This window comes from Nipponia nippon, unplaced genomic scaffold (assembly GCF_047370975.1).
Source record: "Nipponia nippon isolate SJK-2023a ecotype South Korea unplaced genomic scaffold, ASM4737097v1 scaffold_8, whole genome shotgun sequence".
In the NCBI taxonomy this organism is placed as follows: Eukaryota; Metazoa; Chordata; class Aves; order Pelecaniformes; family Threskiornithidae; genus Nipponia; species Nipponia nippon.
The window spans coordinates 48,703,786-48,720,682 of NW_028262402.1; the positions used below are offsets into that span (position 1 = coordinate 48,703,786).

Consider the following 16,897-nt stretch of genomic DNA (forward strand, 5'->3'; position numbering starts at 1 on the left):
ATCTTGATGGAGCAGATAGAGTTGGTTATTGTCTTTTCACTGATGACAAACGTGATCCTGGTGACCATGTTCTGATTGTTTTCTCTCTGCTATAAATCTAGCTTTTTTTCCTAACTTGTGTCTCAAGCGACAGTCAGTGTTGGATTCTAGATATGAATCAGAAATACGTGGGTTGACAGACATTTTCCTGCCTTTCTGAGTTCTTGTAAATAGATTGAAACTTTTCAGTAGGAAAATGGACTTGATGGAAGGCTTGTTTTTAAGATGTAACATGGTCCTTGTTCAGTTGGAAACAAAAAAATGTTCAGTCTGACTGACGTCTGCATGAGAAGGGAGAAAGAGGAAGCACTATGATGAAGGCCATTTTTTACTGTTTTATGCATCTTCCCTATATACTTCTGTTTGAACAATTAGGCCATAGTTGAATGCTCAGCAAGTACTTAAAACATGTTTCCAGTGGGAGAAGGTAACCGTGACAGTCACATCTCTTTAGTCATGTCTTTATTCAAATTTACAGTTGTAATTTCAGAAACATGGTGACAAAGATAGTATTCGTTTATTTTTCCTTTGGCAGAGAATAGGTTTATTACTTTTAGCACAATATGAAAAATATTTTCTATCAAAATCACAGAATAACTACTTTATCAAAAAGCAGGGGATCTGCACCAATATGCTAAAAGCTTATCACAAAGCTAAATATTTGGAGAAATACTTTATTGAAGAATTTGAGGAGGTGTCTGAGACCTTGTAATTTTCATTGCAGCTGAAAGTGTTAACTTGTGTAATAATTTCCTGTTGTTCTCTGGCATGTGAACTTCTCTATTTATAGTGACTTGACAAAAAATTCTTGACTGATCCTTCTTATTTCACTTACTGTAAATCTACTAGATAGACTTCTAGCAATGGCTGCACCTGAGAATAGACACATCCTGTTTTCAGAAGAGTTTACTAGTTAATCATACAATGTTCACGTGTTTTGTCATTTTGTCTGTTCTGCTGAGTAGTTGGTTTTTGTAGATGCTCTTCAGCACATAACACTCAGATTCTGCTCATCATTAAACATGATTACAAGAGACAGAGGATGTTTTGGTTTTGTCAAAATCCCATGCATATGGGGTTCAATTACGTAATGCTTTATGAAAAAACTTATTTTTTAAGTCTTTTAACTTTTCATTTCCTTCTTTTTCAATACTTAAGTTTGGAATCATCTAACTGCAAAGCAGTCTTAATTATTTTTAAAACCAAGTGTTCACAGAGCACCTTGTACTTTCAGTGTAGTAAATGGCATTTGGGAAACAAGATAGGACTGTTTTCTTCTTGGTGATTCCCCCGTGTGAATGTGCAAGAGTGAGAATCATGAAGTAAAATTCGGGACAATTAACTGATGGGTTTGATACAACCTGTCATGCTCTCCTTTTAAGGATCTATATTCTTCATACAGTGAAGTATTTTCAGGCTCTGCTATGCGGCTAAGATTTGCTTAGGCTTTCTTTGTAACAGGGAAAATGGAACTGTAGCTTTCATTACTCTTCCTCTGAAGTCCTGGTTCATGTTTCCCCAGGTGAACAAGTGCTAATGCTATACTGTTACTCATGATTTTCAGTTATTCGTCTCTTGGAAATTGCAGAGTATAACTCTCTCTTTCCAGAGGGCATCTTCGTATTAATTCATTTGAAGGTTATAGATAGTGGTCAGCTTTACAAGTCATTGCAAGTGAGAAATAGTGTCTGTTTTTACTGTGGGACAGATGAAATTAATTTGAAGGAGGGGAGGAGAGCTATTCATAAGTAGAACAAGTAGTAAGTACACAGCTGTCTTTACTGATGTCATTAACAATTCAGGAATACTTTTGAGTTACAACTGATGGAAAATTTCAATGAGATAAAGTAGGCATGTTGAACAAAGAAGCTAGAAAAAAAGCTGGTGTTCAAGACAATTTTTATTTTCATTGGGTTTTAACTTGGAAATAGCAAGAATATCAAAGGTTTGAAAAACTGTCTCATGTGTCATGCTGTAAACTTTGAAAATAACCTTTTCTCTACCACAAACAATCACTTCATTCAGTTTTGTTCTCCATGTAGTATTGGGATTCTCCTGTATTTTGTTTTGTCTTTTAAGAATACTAAACTCCCAGAAAGATGGTTTTGGGTTATAATGATTTATATTGGTTTAATGTTATAATGCTTTATAATGGTTTATAACAAATAATGGTTATAATGATTTATAATGGTTTATATCAAATAATGAAAAAAAAAAACCCAATCAATTATAAAGTCAGAAAGGACTATTATAAACAACACTGAGCTGCATAAATCTGGCCATCAGTATGTTCTGCATTAACTTCACTTTCAATCTTAATCTTAAAATTTCCATTGATGTAATGCCTGTACTTTTGAATTTCTTCATTTCTAACAGAGAACTGCACCTTCTTGGGTTTTTTTACCATTGACTCTTTCAGAATTGCACAAGTAGCTGCTCTGTATTCCAACCCTGCTTTCTTCCTGGTTTTCTGTTGCAGATCTAAATATTTGACAAGCGCTAATTAGTTCAGCAATTCAAATTTGATTTCAAAATAAGTATATTATAAATTAGTCATTGCTGGAAGGGATTTAAATGAGGTAGTTGCTTTGCTACCTTTTTATATGGTTTATGTATAGCTTTAAATAGAAATCTCTCATGGCTTGAATCTGAGTTACTTGGTGGTGCAATTTTGTTACGACCACTGTTTTGATGTGCTCCTGAGTATTTTTTATAGATCATCCTAGGCTTTCTTTTAATCGTGGCTTTAAAAACCTTGTATCAGATTGTATGCATGACATTTGACACTTTTTTGTACTGATCTACAGGCAGCAGTTAAATCAAAAAAAGCTACAGATACCTATAAACTGTATGTGGAGAAATATGCTGCATTTAAAACTGATTTTGAACAGAAAATGACAGAAACTGCACAGGTAAGTATTATATTAAATGAGTTACCTTTAAAATAGATTAATATGTGCCATTTCATCTCTGAAGACATCTGAAATCAAAGCTTTTGAAAAATTGGTTCAAGATAGAATTATCTCATTTGGAAATTGATATGAAGAATAATGTCAGAAGTAATATGTTTGAAGGGCAAACACTGACCATGTATGTCGGGATGGCACTGTCCTTGAGTTACTCAGTTGAACACTAGTACTTTAGAAAGACTTTTTGAAGAATTTTGTCGGAAGAAAACAAAATGAACTTCTGGAAGTATTGTAGATGCATTGTGATCATGTGGGAAGCTCTGTGAACTGCTGGACACCCGGAACTCATTCATAGGAGTTTTAATACTGAGGTCTATCATGGTTTTTTTGTTATCATTCTGGGTTCAATGCTTTAGTTACAGCTTGTTAAAGTGTCTTCCCAAAGTTCACCTGAGGTTGTGAAAAGCCCTTACATCTGTTCAAGTTTCTGTTTTTTTTCAAAGACTTTAAATCTGTTTTCCAGAGGATATCAAGTTCTCTGTATGACTGCATATGTTGCTTCTTGTTATGTTTTAAAGTTTCTTTTTCAAATCAACAGATTTTTGAATAGCAGACTTTTTCTGCTGCCCCAGATTTCAAAAAGCAAACTTCATCATTTCTGCTTTTAGTAGTAATAGTTAGTTGAGGACTGGTTGGCGTATTTATTTATATATGTTTCTTGGTTTAGTAAAGCTTTTACAAGGTAGGAATTTTCCTTTTGGTTGAAAAGTCTTTTGCTCTTTTCATTAGTTTCAAAGATTAATTTTTAGACATAAATTGAATTATTAGGGAGGTTCAGTCATACTTGTATTTGTAACATATAAGTGGGAAAGTGTTAGGGTTTTCCTTAATTCTTTGGAAATAAAGATTTCACAACATGGGGATTTTGTAGGCTGACATGTAAAAAGCTGCCCTGTCCTAAACTGTAAACTGCTTTCCTACTTTGAGAACTTCATTAGAATTTGATCTAGTTCATCTCTGAATACATACTCAACACAGCTGTTGGAGAAAGGATACCACATATATCACATACCAGAACTCTTCCTTCCCACCCCCCAGTCCAGGCATTTGCAACAAAATGCTCAGGCATGCTACTGCAAAATTCTGCTTTAACACAACTGTTAGATTAGGAGTCTTGACAACCTTTCCTTGACGAGTTTGCAGAAGGCATCTTTTTGTGCAGTATCCTGACGCTGTTCTGGTTGAAGGAGCTGTATTCCTTACGCTTTTCTTTTCAGTTTGAGTTAAATTAGGTTATGTACATTATTTTTCTCTCCTTTTAAAAAATCTGTGACTTCTAAATGCTTTTTTTTATTATTGTGGAGTGTTAAACAGTAATGATTGCAGTTACTCAGTGGTATAAAAAGGCTTTATTAAAAATAAAAGTTCAACAAGAAGATTCATGGGTACTGTGGTCTAGGCCATAAGGCCTGTTGTACTTCTCTCTCATCTCTGATGTGTGAAGCTGTGTTTTCAATATTTGTTTTCAGTTAGTATTGCTGTCAAAAGTAGCAGTTGTCCTATTTCCATGTTTCTTCCTTTGTCAAGTATTTGTGCGAGGAACTACCTTGTAGAACTAATCCAGCTAAAACTAATGTGTGAAGGAAGGTTGGCTTTAACCCAGTAGAGACCTGCAGTCTGGTTTATTAAGAGATCACACAAGCATTTGTGCTGGCACAAAGGCACAGGCAATGTGGTACCAAGGGTAGAGAATTGCATCTTTAAGATGGTTTAACATGTGACACTGGCCTGAACTCACTTGCATACGTGTCCACCTTACTTACACGTTTACGTCTGTTGCCTTACCATTGTGTGTCTCTCACTGTAACTTAAAATATTTGCATATCAGTTATCCCTAACCAATTTGACTGGGATTAGGATTGGAATTGGCACGCATGATTACAATCACTTGAGAATTCTGGGACTAGGCAACCTTTCTAAACTTAACTAATATGTCTTTTAAAACAATTACTGGAAACAAGTATAATGTAATAGCAACAAAAAAAATCACTGAAGTGTAACATTCCTCCTGGAAAGTTTCCAGAAATAAGAGTAGGTGAAATCAAACTGACATGTGAACACATAATACTGCTACCCGAAATGGTAACTTTTTTGTGGTGTTCCTGTTAATGTAACTATCATATTTGCTCAGTAAGCATTCCAGTAACTCCATAATCATATGGTTTGTATAAATTGTAGTGCAGCCTAACTTTTGCTGTAGACCTCACCTTTTGCTACAAAGAAATCAATAATACCAGAAGAAATACTGAACTGTTCCATTTATTTGTCTCTAGTTATATACAAGTGTGGCTCTTCTCGATCAAGAAGTTCCTGCCCTGTTATTTACATTGCTCTGGAAGTTATGGAACCCGCACTGAAATAGATCCTGTGAATGCTTCTGATCCACTGCAGAGCAAGTTTAGTCAGGGTGCTTTAAACCTGTATTTAGTGTCACAAAAGCTGTCTGCTGTCTATTCATAGAATCCTAGAATGTCCTGACTTGGAAGGGACCCACAAGGATCATCGAGTCCAACTCCTGTCCCTCCATAAGACAACCCCAAAATTCACACCGTATATCTGAGGGCATTGTCCAAATGCTTCTTGAATATTGTCAGGCTTGGCACTGTGACTGCCTCACTGGGGAGCCTGTTCCAGTGCTCGACTACCCTTTGGGTGAAGAACCTTTTCCTAATGTCCAAGCTAAACCTCCCCTGGCATATCTTCCTGCTGTTCCCTCCGGTTCTATCACTGGTCACCAGGGAGAAGAGATCAGCGCCTGCCCCTCCTCTTCCCCTTGTGAGGAAGCTGTAGACCATGATGAGGTCTCCCCTCAGTCTCCTCCAGGCTGAACAGACCAAGTGACTTCAGCCGCTCCTCATGCGGCTTCCCCTCTAAACCCTTCACTATCTTCATGGCTCTCCTCTGGACACTCTCTAGTAGCTTCGTATCCTTTTTGTACTGTGGCGCCCAAAACCGCACACAGCGCTCAAGATGAGGCCACGCCAGTGCAGAGTAGAGCAGGACAATCACCTCCCTCGAGCGGCTGGCAATACAGTGCTTGATGCACCCCAGGACACGGCTGGCCCTCCCGGCTGCCAGGGCGCACTGTTGGCTCACGTTCAACTTGCCGTCGACCGGAACCCCCAGATCCCTCTCCGCGGGGCTGCTCTCCAGCCTCTGGTTCCCCAGTCTGTATGTACACCCAGGGTTGCCCTGTCCCAGGTGCAAAATCTGGCACTTGCCCTTGTTAAATTTCATCCGGTTGGTGGTTGCCCAGCTCTCTCATTTGCCCAGATCCCTCTGCAGGGCCTCTCTGCCCTCGAGAGTGTCAACGGCTCCTCCCAATTTTATGTCCTTGGCAAACTTTGATAACAAACCTTCAAGTCCTGCATCCAAGTCATTTATGAAGACATTAAAGAGCACTGGCCCTAAGATGGATCCCTTACCTTACAGGAAAGAGACTGTGTTTATAGCAGTTGACTTATTGCTCTCTGAAACAATAAGAAAAAATTTAACAAATATGACTTTAATAAGCTGGCCTTGCTGAATTGTACTGTAAACTGGTCTCCAGTGAGCAAGAAAGCTGTGAGTAATGAAAAGAAGTTCTTGTGTAGAACTGACAGAAGCTAAACATGAAGAGTATTTGAAATGGATTTTATTGTCAGTGAATTAGTGAAGGAAAATGTAGGGGCTTTCAGCAAGCAAACTAGCTGGGCTTTTCATTATGTACTAAAAAAAAAAAAATCCAATTGAACAATCCACTACAACAAAAGAGTGAGAAAAGTAACACCTGATTTTGTATCTAGAGGCAGAATATGAAGGTGCTCTTTGTTCAGCTTTCTTATTTGTGTTATTAGGTAGGTATTATGTATTTAAACCAGGCTGAGATGTAAAGAGAGAAAAAAAATCTTTTTACTATATCAGATGTTACAGCTGGGAAAACCTCACAATGCTTTTGGACTGCTTTGGGGTTTGGTGGTTTGTTTTTTTCTTTTTGGCAGGGGAGGAGGGAGGAAAGACAGTTAGGATCTGTTTGGGTTGGGTCTTTTCCCAACAGAAAAATGGTACAAAATTACCTCTCACTACAAACCGCTCTCATCTACGTGTCCCTTAATTCCTTAACTGCAACAACCCTTTTACTTAAAATTTAAATTTTCAATTAATATGATAATGGACACCTGGAAACTTTCCACACCTGTCCACATTGGAAATGAAAATTGCCATTCTGCCAGTATATGTCCTGTCTGTGGAATTTGTTTTAAGTATAATGGTGTAGCTGCATCTACAGTTTGGTTGCAGGAAGGCTACTTTAAAGATGATGCAATAGGAAAAATAACAACAGCCATGAATATGTAGAAGCCCACTTCAATGTGAAGCACACCCTAGATTATCTTAATTTAGAGCACATTTCACTTGAAATATACTAGTTCTGAAAACAAAATCAATGAGGAGTGTTAGTGTTCTCAGCTGTTTCAGTGCAAAATCAGTTGGCTTAGCTTAAATATGTTTTATACTGTTCACATACTATTTTTCTGAGGACAAACATCTTGAGTTGCTGTGGCGTTATTCTAGGTAATCATGTAGTAATGTCCTCACTTAGCTGTCCTCTTCTTAGTTAACTACAGCGATCTTGTTGCATAAATTTTATGTATTTTTCCTTTTTTGTCATTTACTATCTTACGTGTAGTTATCAAAGTGAAGTAACTCATGATACATAATTTTTGAGGGGTTGAATTTTGAAACATACAACATTCCTAATCTCAAATTGCAAGTTATGGTTTTTGCTGTGATAAACATGAAAGGTTTTATTGTGATTAAAGAAGTAGGAAAATATAGTTCACTGGTTAGAAATTGGATTTGACGGAAATTCCTCATGTTGAAAGATTTTTCTGAGTAGAGCTATAGTTGTATTATGCAATTGCTATGCAGTTGCTAAGAAAACATGATGTCTGATTTGCCGCCTTGCTAGAAGCTTTTTATAAAATCATGTAGCACAGTCAATTATTGGAAAGAATCAAATAGCTGAAAGTGCTGAATTATTCTTTAAAAGTGTTCTGTCTTATCTAGAACTGAGTAGAGTTGAGTTTGGGTGATTTTGTTGTTGAGCAGTCTGCCTATAAATAAAGTTCAAGAATGAGTAATAATTCATTTTTTAAAGACATTGTAAAACTTACAGGGAAACATAGGTTTACAAAAAGGAATAATGCTTGCTTAAACTGTGTGTACTGAGTTGGACAGCTAAAGATCCTGTCAATGATGATTTTTCATTTGTATTGTAGCTTAAAACACTAAGAAGTGGCTTGCATTTGTTGGGTCATTAACATTACAGCTTCATTTCAGTGCATCTTTTTAAAATGGACTGATCTTTCAAAAGTGAAAGTAAACAATTTGGTTAATGATTATATCTGTGATATGAATGATGTGGTTGTATTATGGTACCTAGCTTTATTCTTTGATCAGAATCTCTTTGTGTTATGTACTGTACAAGGCCAAGATGGCTCTACTTCAAAGACTTTAAATCTTAAGTATAAAACAATAAACAAGAAATAAGGAAACAATTGGGGGAGGGGCATGATTGCCACTGACATAAGAGACAAAAAAATCTCTGAATGGCCAACTGTTTTGATATGCACTATAGAGAAGAGTTTAAAGGAGACTGGTACCTTTGTTTTGCACAGTTTTATGGGGAGCTCAATCCAAACATGAACAAAACATCATTGGCATAATCTCAAAAGTTGACTTTGTGCTTAGGTTAAAATTAGATAGTGGAAAAAGGCACACATTGGAAGGACATATTGTTTACTTGTGTTGACACCCTGATAGTAACTGAGAGCAGATATTATAGAGATGGACCATAGATAGTTTTGAAAGCAAAATAATATAGTTTTTATAACAAGGCAATCAGTAAAAGTAGTAACATCATAGAGTAGGCTACAGAGGATGACCATATCCTCTGTAACCAAAAAAGGAAGGCTGCTGGAGAAAAAGAATAATTTTAATCTGCTTGATTGATGGCTAGAGAGGCATGTAAGTATGGCAAAAGAAAGTTTGAGAGTTTAAAAGTTAGAGGTATTTGACTTGTCTGTATGGAGTTGTTTTTGTGAATCAGAGTAGCAGGAGGTGTGAAATGTAGAGAAATGGTCTTCAGAGAACCCTGTACAAAGTGGAGAAAGGATTAAGTGGTGCTTCAAAGTTTGGACACATTTGAAAGGGCAGTTACAGAAATAGGAAGAGAACTAGGAGAGAGCAGGAGTAAACAAAATTTCAAGACAATTATGGTTGACTGTTGGGGAGGATGAGGACATTTTTATTCTGATCTTTGGCTAGGAAGCGGTCATTGAAAACTTTAGAAGTGATTTTAAAATGGCTGTCAGCTGGAAGTCTGGGTAAAATGGAACAAGCTGCAAAGATTGTATTTGGTGAGTTTAAAGATCAAACAAATGAATCATATTTAAAGAAGCAAAGGATATAGATTTAACTAGACAAAGAGAAAGCACGTGTATATTGTGAGCAGGAGGAGAGTGTGCTACGAAGGAAGTGCAAAACAGATCCAGAAATAAGATTTCTGGGTTTAGGTGAAAAAACAAGACTCTTCAGTAATGGAGAAAAGACAGTTTTTTTAAACACCTCTAACCTTATTTTCTTTTGGTAGAAATAGGTAGGTTTTTTCTGAAAAATCAAGCTAGATGAAAGTTTAAAGAGTAAGTAAAAAAATTAGATAGTCGTTCTAAAAGGATATATTATATTTTAAAGTACATTATTTCATAACTCTGTGAATTCTGCACCTTCCTTCCTTAAGCATTGTAATTACCATGATCAAGATCTGAAAAAAAAAGTTTTTTTCCATTTAGTGTATTTAATTATTAAAATTTAACGTTCAGTATTTCAACAAATATTTTCCTTATGATTAATTGCTTGCATTGGTTTACAGAAATTTCAAGACATTGAAGAAACGCACCTTCTTCGCATGAAAGAGATTATAGAATCATTCTCAAATACAATAAAAGAAATTCATTTACAAATAGGAGAGGTAATTTTTATGTTACCATTTGTTTGGATTATGCTGCATATTTTTCTTAACTATTAAATGGAACATTTCATACGTGTTTGTGGTAATTACAACATCATATCTTTCAAATGATGGTAAATTCAACATAAGCTCAAATTTTTAAGGTTTCCTGTTGCATTTTCAAGTTCAGTATCACAAATTTTACAGAATAAGTCTGAATAAATTTTGTCTTAACAGAAAACAAAATGTTTTGACGATTTGAAGAATTTTTAGTGTATTTCAAAGTTCTGTTCCCTAGATATTAAATTAGGACTCGTTTCACACATAATTGGGATACTTGTGCTTTTCTTTGACTAAAACTTGAAATTATATCACTCTGAAAAGTTTCCAAATTTGGACTTTGGGTTTTATGAGCAAAAGATCTTCAGCAAAAGAAGCTTTTATAGTATCTTTTCTTTAGATGTAAGTTGGTTTAATTAATAATCCTTATAAGTAGTCCTTTTAATTTTAGATGTTTTGAAGTGCAATTTTATTTGCATACACTTAACTTGAGTTGCTATTTTCCTCAGTTTTGAGGTTTTCTGCGAATGAATGATGATCACAAGGGTCATGCTGTTTACTTCTAAAGCGTACACATACTGCCTTGTTGGAAAAACTTATTAACAACATGTCATTGTTCCTTTGTCAGACCAAAAACATTACAACAGTAATGCTTTTACTCAAGCAGGTGGGAGCTGTGATAATACAGTAGTAACAGTTCACGCCCTTAACTGGTCCTGGCTTAAGAGACTGCTTGTCTTCCTGACATTGTAGTGGGACATGTTGCTGACAAATTTAGAAAATGATATATACACAAGTCATTTACATGGAAGAAATGGAAGTAAATCCTAGACCTGTCATCAAGCTGTATTCTTTCATTCCTAATTTGTATCTGCATTGTACACACACTTGCTACTACTAAACCAAAGAAGGAATTTCCTTGATAAAATGCCTGTTGACTTCTGGAAACCCTGTAATATATTTTAGAGGGAAGTATTTTGAACCTTAACTCTAGAGAAAAGCACTTTTTAAAATTAATTACATTCTTTCATTAACCAGTTTTTAAATTTTTTTGTGTGGTTTGTTTTTTTTGAAGGTGCACGAAGAGTTTATTAATAACATGACAAATACTACAGTTGAGAGTTTAATACAGAAATTTGCTGAGTCAAAAGGAACTGGCAAGGAAAGACCTGGTAAGAGATTAAAAATAACAGAGTAGGAAATGTTAATTTTAAAACTGTAGATTTCCACTCCTAATAAGAGGTCAAACCCGTGTTTGTTAATGTGTTATATTTTTAACATACTTACAATTTCAAATTCTCAGAATTCATTAGCTTTGATATTAAATGATTTGTAGAAATTTATTAACACACAATTTATTATGTATGTGTAGTATTTGTGTTCATAAAGCATGGCAATTTGTAACTCTGAGTCCCTCTATGTAGACCTTCAAGGAAGCTTTTAAACTGTACGGTTTCTTGGTACATCAGTGAAATTTGTCAAGCAACTGAAGTTCCTTGCACAAACTATCTGTTGTTTGCTATGTGTTTCTGTATAAATTATATTTCAAAACTTTATTTAATATAAATTTATAGATATATTCAAAACAGATGCTTACCAAACTGTTGGAACAGTTGTGTCAGTTTATTTGGTTGGCTTAAAAAAATTATGCATTTTAGCAGATTGTAAGTAGGTTGTTCTTTACTAAGCAACAAATTGAGTAGTACTTTCTGAAAGTACTTCTGGTTGGGTGTGGTATATAAGACTTTCCTGGACGGGCATAAAAAGGCAATCTCACAGTACTGTGTATCTAGCATTATAGGAAAGATAAAGTGTTGACTTTAATATTTGGGCACGAATACACGGTAACTAAGTGTGTGAATACAGGAATTCAGTAGTACTGTTTTCTGTTGTCTTCAGCACTGGGAGTCCTGAGTAGCATCTCTGTCTTCTGGTATAGAAGCACAAAGGTGGGTTTTTTTCAGAGCAAGGATGTACATAACGGAGTAGGTCTTGAGAATTTCTGTTAAATTGTTAAATATGGTTACTAGGTATCTTACAATGCCTCTGTGAGGTGTTTTTAACATTGTTTCATATTCTTTCTGTGATCCTCTAATGCTAATGTCCAAGAGGGCTGAGGTAAGATTGTATATGGAATAATTTTCAAATGTTTCCTTTGTATTTTGCAATTTTTCAGTAAAGATTAAGAAAGAAGTATGAACTTCAGGGTTTCAAGTTCAGTTGGCCTGAAATCAGGACAAAGACACGTGAAAATTCAGTGTTCAAACCTCTTTGATCAGCTGTTGCCAAGACATTATGGCTAGGGATCTCCATCTTTCATTTACGATTCTGACCCCCTGGATTACAAAGACCCTTGCTAAAGTATCCTAGAACACTGTGCACTTCAAGTCATCCATGTTATTAGTGTGTTTTTTTGCTAGACAACGTAGTAATTGTAAGAAAAGTAATACTTCACTCCTTAATTTAGTGTGAGAAGTTACTCACACTCTATACTTACTTGCTGCTTTACAGAGTTCTTCAAATCCCATGTGTATTCTCTGGGGCCAACTAAAAGCTTTTGCCATAGCCAATTTAATTTCTTCAGCTCTTTTAATAACAAAGTATTCTGAGGAAATATAGTGTGTTTAGTGTGGAAATGTGTGTACCTTGAATTTTCTTTTACCATGTTAAATTACTGTATTGATATCAACTTTGTAAAGCAGTCATGATGCAGAGGGAAAGCACAGGCAAATTCAGCAGTAAAAGAATACAAATTCACAAGTAGTTTTGAAGTGTCAAAGATAGGAGACTAGAAATACAGACCACTAGTGTTGTTAATTACCATTACTGCTTCTATTATATTTATTTTATTAACTTAGGATCATATAGCTCTGACAGTTACAAAGATTTGGAAGGCAAAGTGAGATATCAGCCTTCTAGGAATGAAATGGAAACATTCAGTGTGGTAAGGACAGCTTTTTCTTGATTAAAAAAAAATACTTTTCTGCATTTGAGAACTGTTCTTAATAGAAAGTTATTTTAACTCATGGAGCAAATGTTGGAAGTCTTTCTCTGTCCGATGTATTTATTAGGCTGGAGAAGGAGATGGCTCCTCAGATAAATCTAAATATTCAATGTAAAAATCATATTGACTTGGTGTACAAAACAGATGCAGAAAAGATGTCTTATGGCTGTCACTGATGCTTAAGATTCCAGTCCTAAATCTGTTTGAAGAAGGAAATACTTTAAAATCCCCTAGGACTATGTAGGTCTTCTCCCATATTATTTTGTGGGCTAGTATACTGAGTTAGATGGTGGGCCACTTTCTGAAATACTGAATTGTGAGAACAAAATAAACTAAAAAGGTAATGCACATAACAAAGTATTTTAGTATGAAATACTACTTCAGTATATATTATAATATATATAATATATTCTAGTATTAACTATATTGCCCTATATTCTAGCTATAGTTATAGTTCTTCATAGCAGAGTTCACTTGCATTTATTTATATCTGTAAAATAAGAATGAATCTGAAATGAAGTACTGAGAAGGACTCTTTTATCACATGGACTACAAACAATTTACAGTAAAGTTTTCTATATATAGGCAATTATTTTCTTAAACTCTCACCTGCATATCTGAAATTTCTCTTTGCACAGTGATGTCCTTTGTACCGGATTATATGGGCTCCCTCTGGTGGCTAATTTCTGTCACCTGAAGTTATAATATACAGGGGCTTCTGGAGTCTAACACTGTTTTTCTAGTACAAATAATGTTTCTTTCAAGCAGTAATGCTTTGTGAGTCTTTTTTTAACTTCATTTATGGACTTTTTTACAATGGCTCTTTTTTAACTGTTACCTAAATAACTTATCTAGTCAGCTTTATCACCTATTTCTTACTGAATTTACTTTAAATATTTTTTTTTATTTTAGTTTAGTTTTTAGTTTACAATTTTTAGTAATACAGTATTTGAAGGACTTGTATTCTTTATTTGTTTTCTTTCTTCCATTCAGTGTAAAAAAAAATAGCCACGTACATCAAGCTGCAAATCTTTTAATTTTAACTGAAAAAAAGTCCCTTAAATGTAAAACATTGAAAAACAGAAAGAGACCTGGCAGGACCTGCAATAACCAGTAAGGCTTCAGGTCAGAATTTAATATGTTCTCTGAACCGTTTCTAACGTTCAGGGGGACCTGGACAAGCTCGAGAAATGGGCCCATGTCAATCTTATGAGGTTCAACAAGGCCAAGTGCAAGGTCCTGCACCTGGGTCGGGGCAACCCCAAGTATCAATACAGGCTGGGGGACGAAGGGATTCAGAGCAGCCCAGAGGAGAAGGACTTGGGGGTACTGGTGGATGAAAAGCTGGACATGAGCCGGCAATGTGCTCTCATGGCCCAGAAGGCCAAACATATCTTGGGCTGCATCAAAAGAAGCGTGGCCAGCAGGTCGAGGGAGGTGATTCTGCCCCTCTACTCTGCTCTGGTGAGACCCCACCTGGAGTGCTGCGTCCAGCTCTGGGGTCCTCAACACAGGAAGGACAGGGACATGTGGGAGCGGGTCCAGAGGAGGGCCACAAAAATGATCAGAGGGGTGGAACACCTCTCCTAGGAAGAAAAGGTGAGAGAGTTGGGGCTATTCAGCCCAGAGAAGAAAAGGCTCCAGCGAGACCTTATTGTGGCCTTTCCATACTTAAAGGGGGCTTATAAGAAAGATGGGACAGACTTTTCAGTAGGGCCTGTGACGATAGGACAAGGGGCAATGGTTTTAAACTAGAAGAGGATAGATTCAGACTAGATAGAAGGAAGAATTTTTTTACAATAAGGGTGACGAAACACTGGAACAGGTTGCCCAGAGAGGTGGTATGTGCCCCGTCCCTGGAAACATTCAAGGTTAGGTTGGACAGCGCTCTGAGCAACCTGATCTAGTTGAAGATGTCCCTGCTTGTGGTAGGGGGGTGGACTAGATGACCTTTAAAGGTCCTTTCCAACCCAAACTATTCTATGATTCTATGATATGTTCCTGCTGTTAGGTCTAATAGCAGGTTTGATACCATCTGTTGGAAGATGGTTTTGTCACTCACATGGTCCTGCAGCGTTCATCAAAACTTGTTGGCCATTTCCGATGAATCATTCTTCTGTTTGTGATAGGCTGTCGCTCCATGTTTCTTGGAAAATTCATTTATTGCATGGCAGAAAATGTCTGCTTTTCTTCCACCCAAAATGTATGTTAAATCAATAACAGACATGATGTCTGTTCCGGAGTAATGACATATTAATGAGTTCTAGTGTCACTTAATCTTCTAATAATCTATTAAAAAACTATTTCTTCCTGTATGAAAAGTTGATGCCGCATGAAATAGAAACTGCTAGGAAGTAAAAGCTCACATTCTTCCTAGATCTTATGTCTGAAATTGGCAGGATAATATCTAATGTGTTTGAAGAGATTAGTGAATGCCTATATAGCTGTAGTTGGTCACAAATTATTTTTAATTTTTAATTACTGAATTACTGTGCCCTCTTCTCATATGGGGGGAACTATGTGTGTTTTTCCCTATATTAGTTTTTGCGCACTACACAGTTTACCTAGAAGGTATCTTGATGGCCAAATGAGAAGACTCAGCTGTGCTGCATTGTCCAAAAAACAGGAACAAAAGCCAAATCTAGATGATTTGTTTTCATTCATTTGTTCTGGTGTCGTTGTTAGTGGCTGTTGGTAATTTATTAAGTTGTTCCTCTTATTTTTGCATTTTTTCTTAAAACTTTAATAAAGACAAAATCCAAATTTTTGTTGTAATAAAGACAAAAATGGAAAGCCAAACTCTTTGCTGGCTCCCTAGCCTTCCAATAAAACAATGGTCTGCAGATGGTAATTATTAAACATGCTGTGTCATTATTCAGTGTGAGAGAGGCTCTGGGTCATATTTTAACTATAATAAAAATAAATTAATTGGTTTTCTGCTAGCTTGATCGATCTTTCACAATCTGAATAAGCCAGAACATTATTTGCAACTGCAACACACAAGTAGGCAGAAAAGATCTGTCAAAGAGGAATAGTTACATGCAAGTTGTCTTCTAAGCATACCAGTAAAAGCATCTAGAATTTGTGCTGCGGAAAACACAAGCCCATAAAAACACTTCTTGTCTCCTTTCATTATCCATCAAATAAATTTGAACTTTATAGAGGGGCTAGAAGATGTTTGCATTTTTTAAAACATTATAAAATTAGTGCCTGCAATCCATCAGCTCTTTGGATTAGGTGATAACAACAGTACTTCACAATTTTTATTATCCACAGTTGCTGTTGATCAGCCATCACTGGCTCTTGCACATCTAGTAAAGCATTTGACTTTTGTCCCCCTTGTCCTTTTAGATATTAGGAATAATAGTGTAAGTCCTTTTAATCAAATGGTGCTTCTACAGATAAGATTCAGAAAAGGACAGATGTAAAATTCCTACTCCGTTTGCTCCCTCCACCAAATCTAGAAAGTGGCAATTTGATCAGTAATTGATCAGCAGTGCTGGCTAAAAAAAATGTTTGGTCTGTTGCTTTTTGGAGCTGCTGAAACCTATTTTGCTTTATTTACCCATGCAGAAAAAATTGTTTCAAGGCTCCTGGTAACTCCAGTCATGGGAAAGTTTGAGGTCATGGATGTCAAATGGAGACATTGATTCAGGATTTCTTTTTTTTTTTTTTTTTAATCATTTTGAAATTCTTTTTGGGAAGGCTATCAAGTAGCCTAGAGCTGAGAAATTTATCGGTGACTTAGGAGAGCTATAATGTCAAGATCTTCACTGCCTCACAAGGTAGTGCATATCAGAAAAAAATATCCTGGCATCCTTGCCAATGTGCTGGTGA

The 16,897-nt window shown here is 36.1% G+C and overlaps 1 protein-coding gene across 6 annotated transcripts in view; it reads left to right on the forward strand.

Moving 5' to 3' along the window:
* FCHO2 (FCH and mu domain containing endocytic adaptor 2) overlaps positions 1 to 16,897 on the forward strand; it is a 101,673-nt gene that overhangs the window by 21,211 nt on the left and 63,565 nt on the right. For all 6 annotated transcript variants that reach the window (XM_087742740.1, XM_087742739.1, XM_087742743.1 and 3 more), the window contains 3 exons: positions 2,847 to 2,951; positions 9,919 to 10,017; positions 11,132 to 11,228. In XM_087742740.1, the coding sequence (XP_087598866.1) occupies positions 2,847 to 2,951; positions 9,919 to 10,017; positions 11,132 to 11,228 (301 nt within the window). The remainder of the gene's footprint in view (positions 1 to 2,846; positions 2,952 to 9,918; positions 10,018 to 11,131; positions 11,229 to 16,897) is intronic.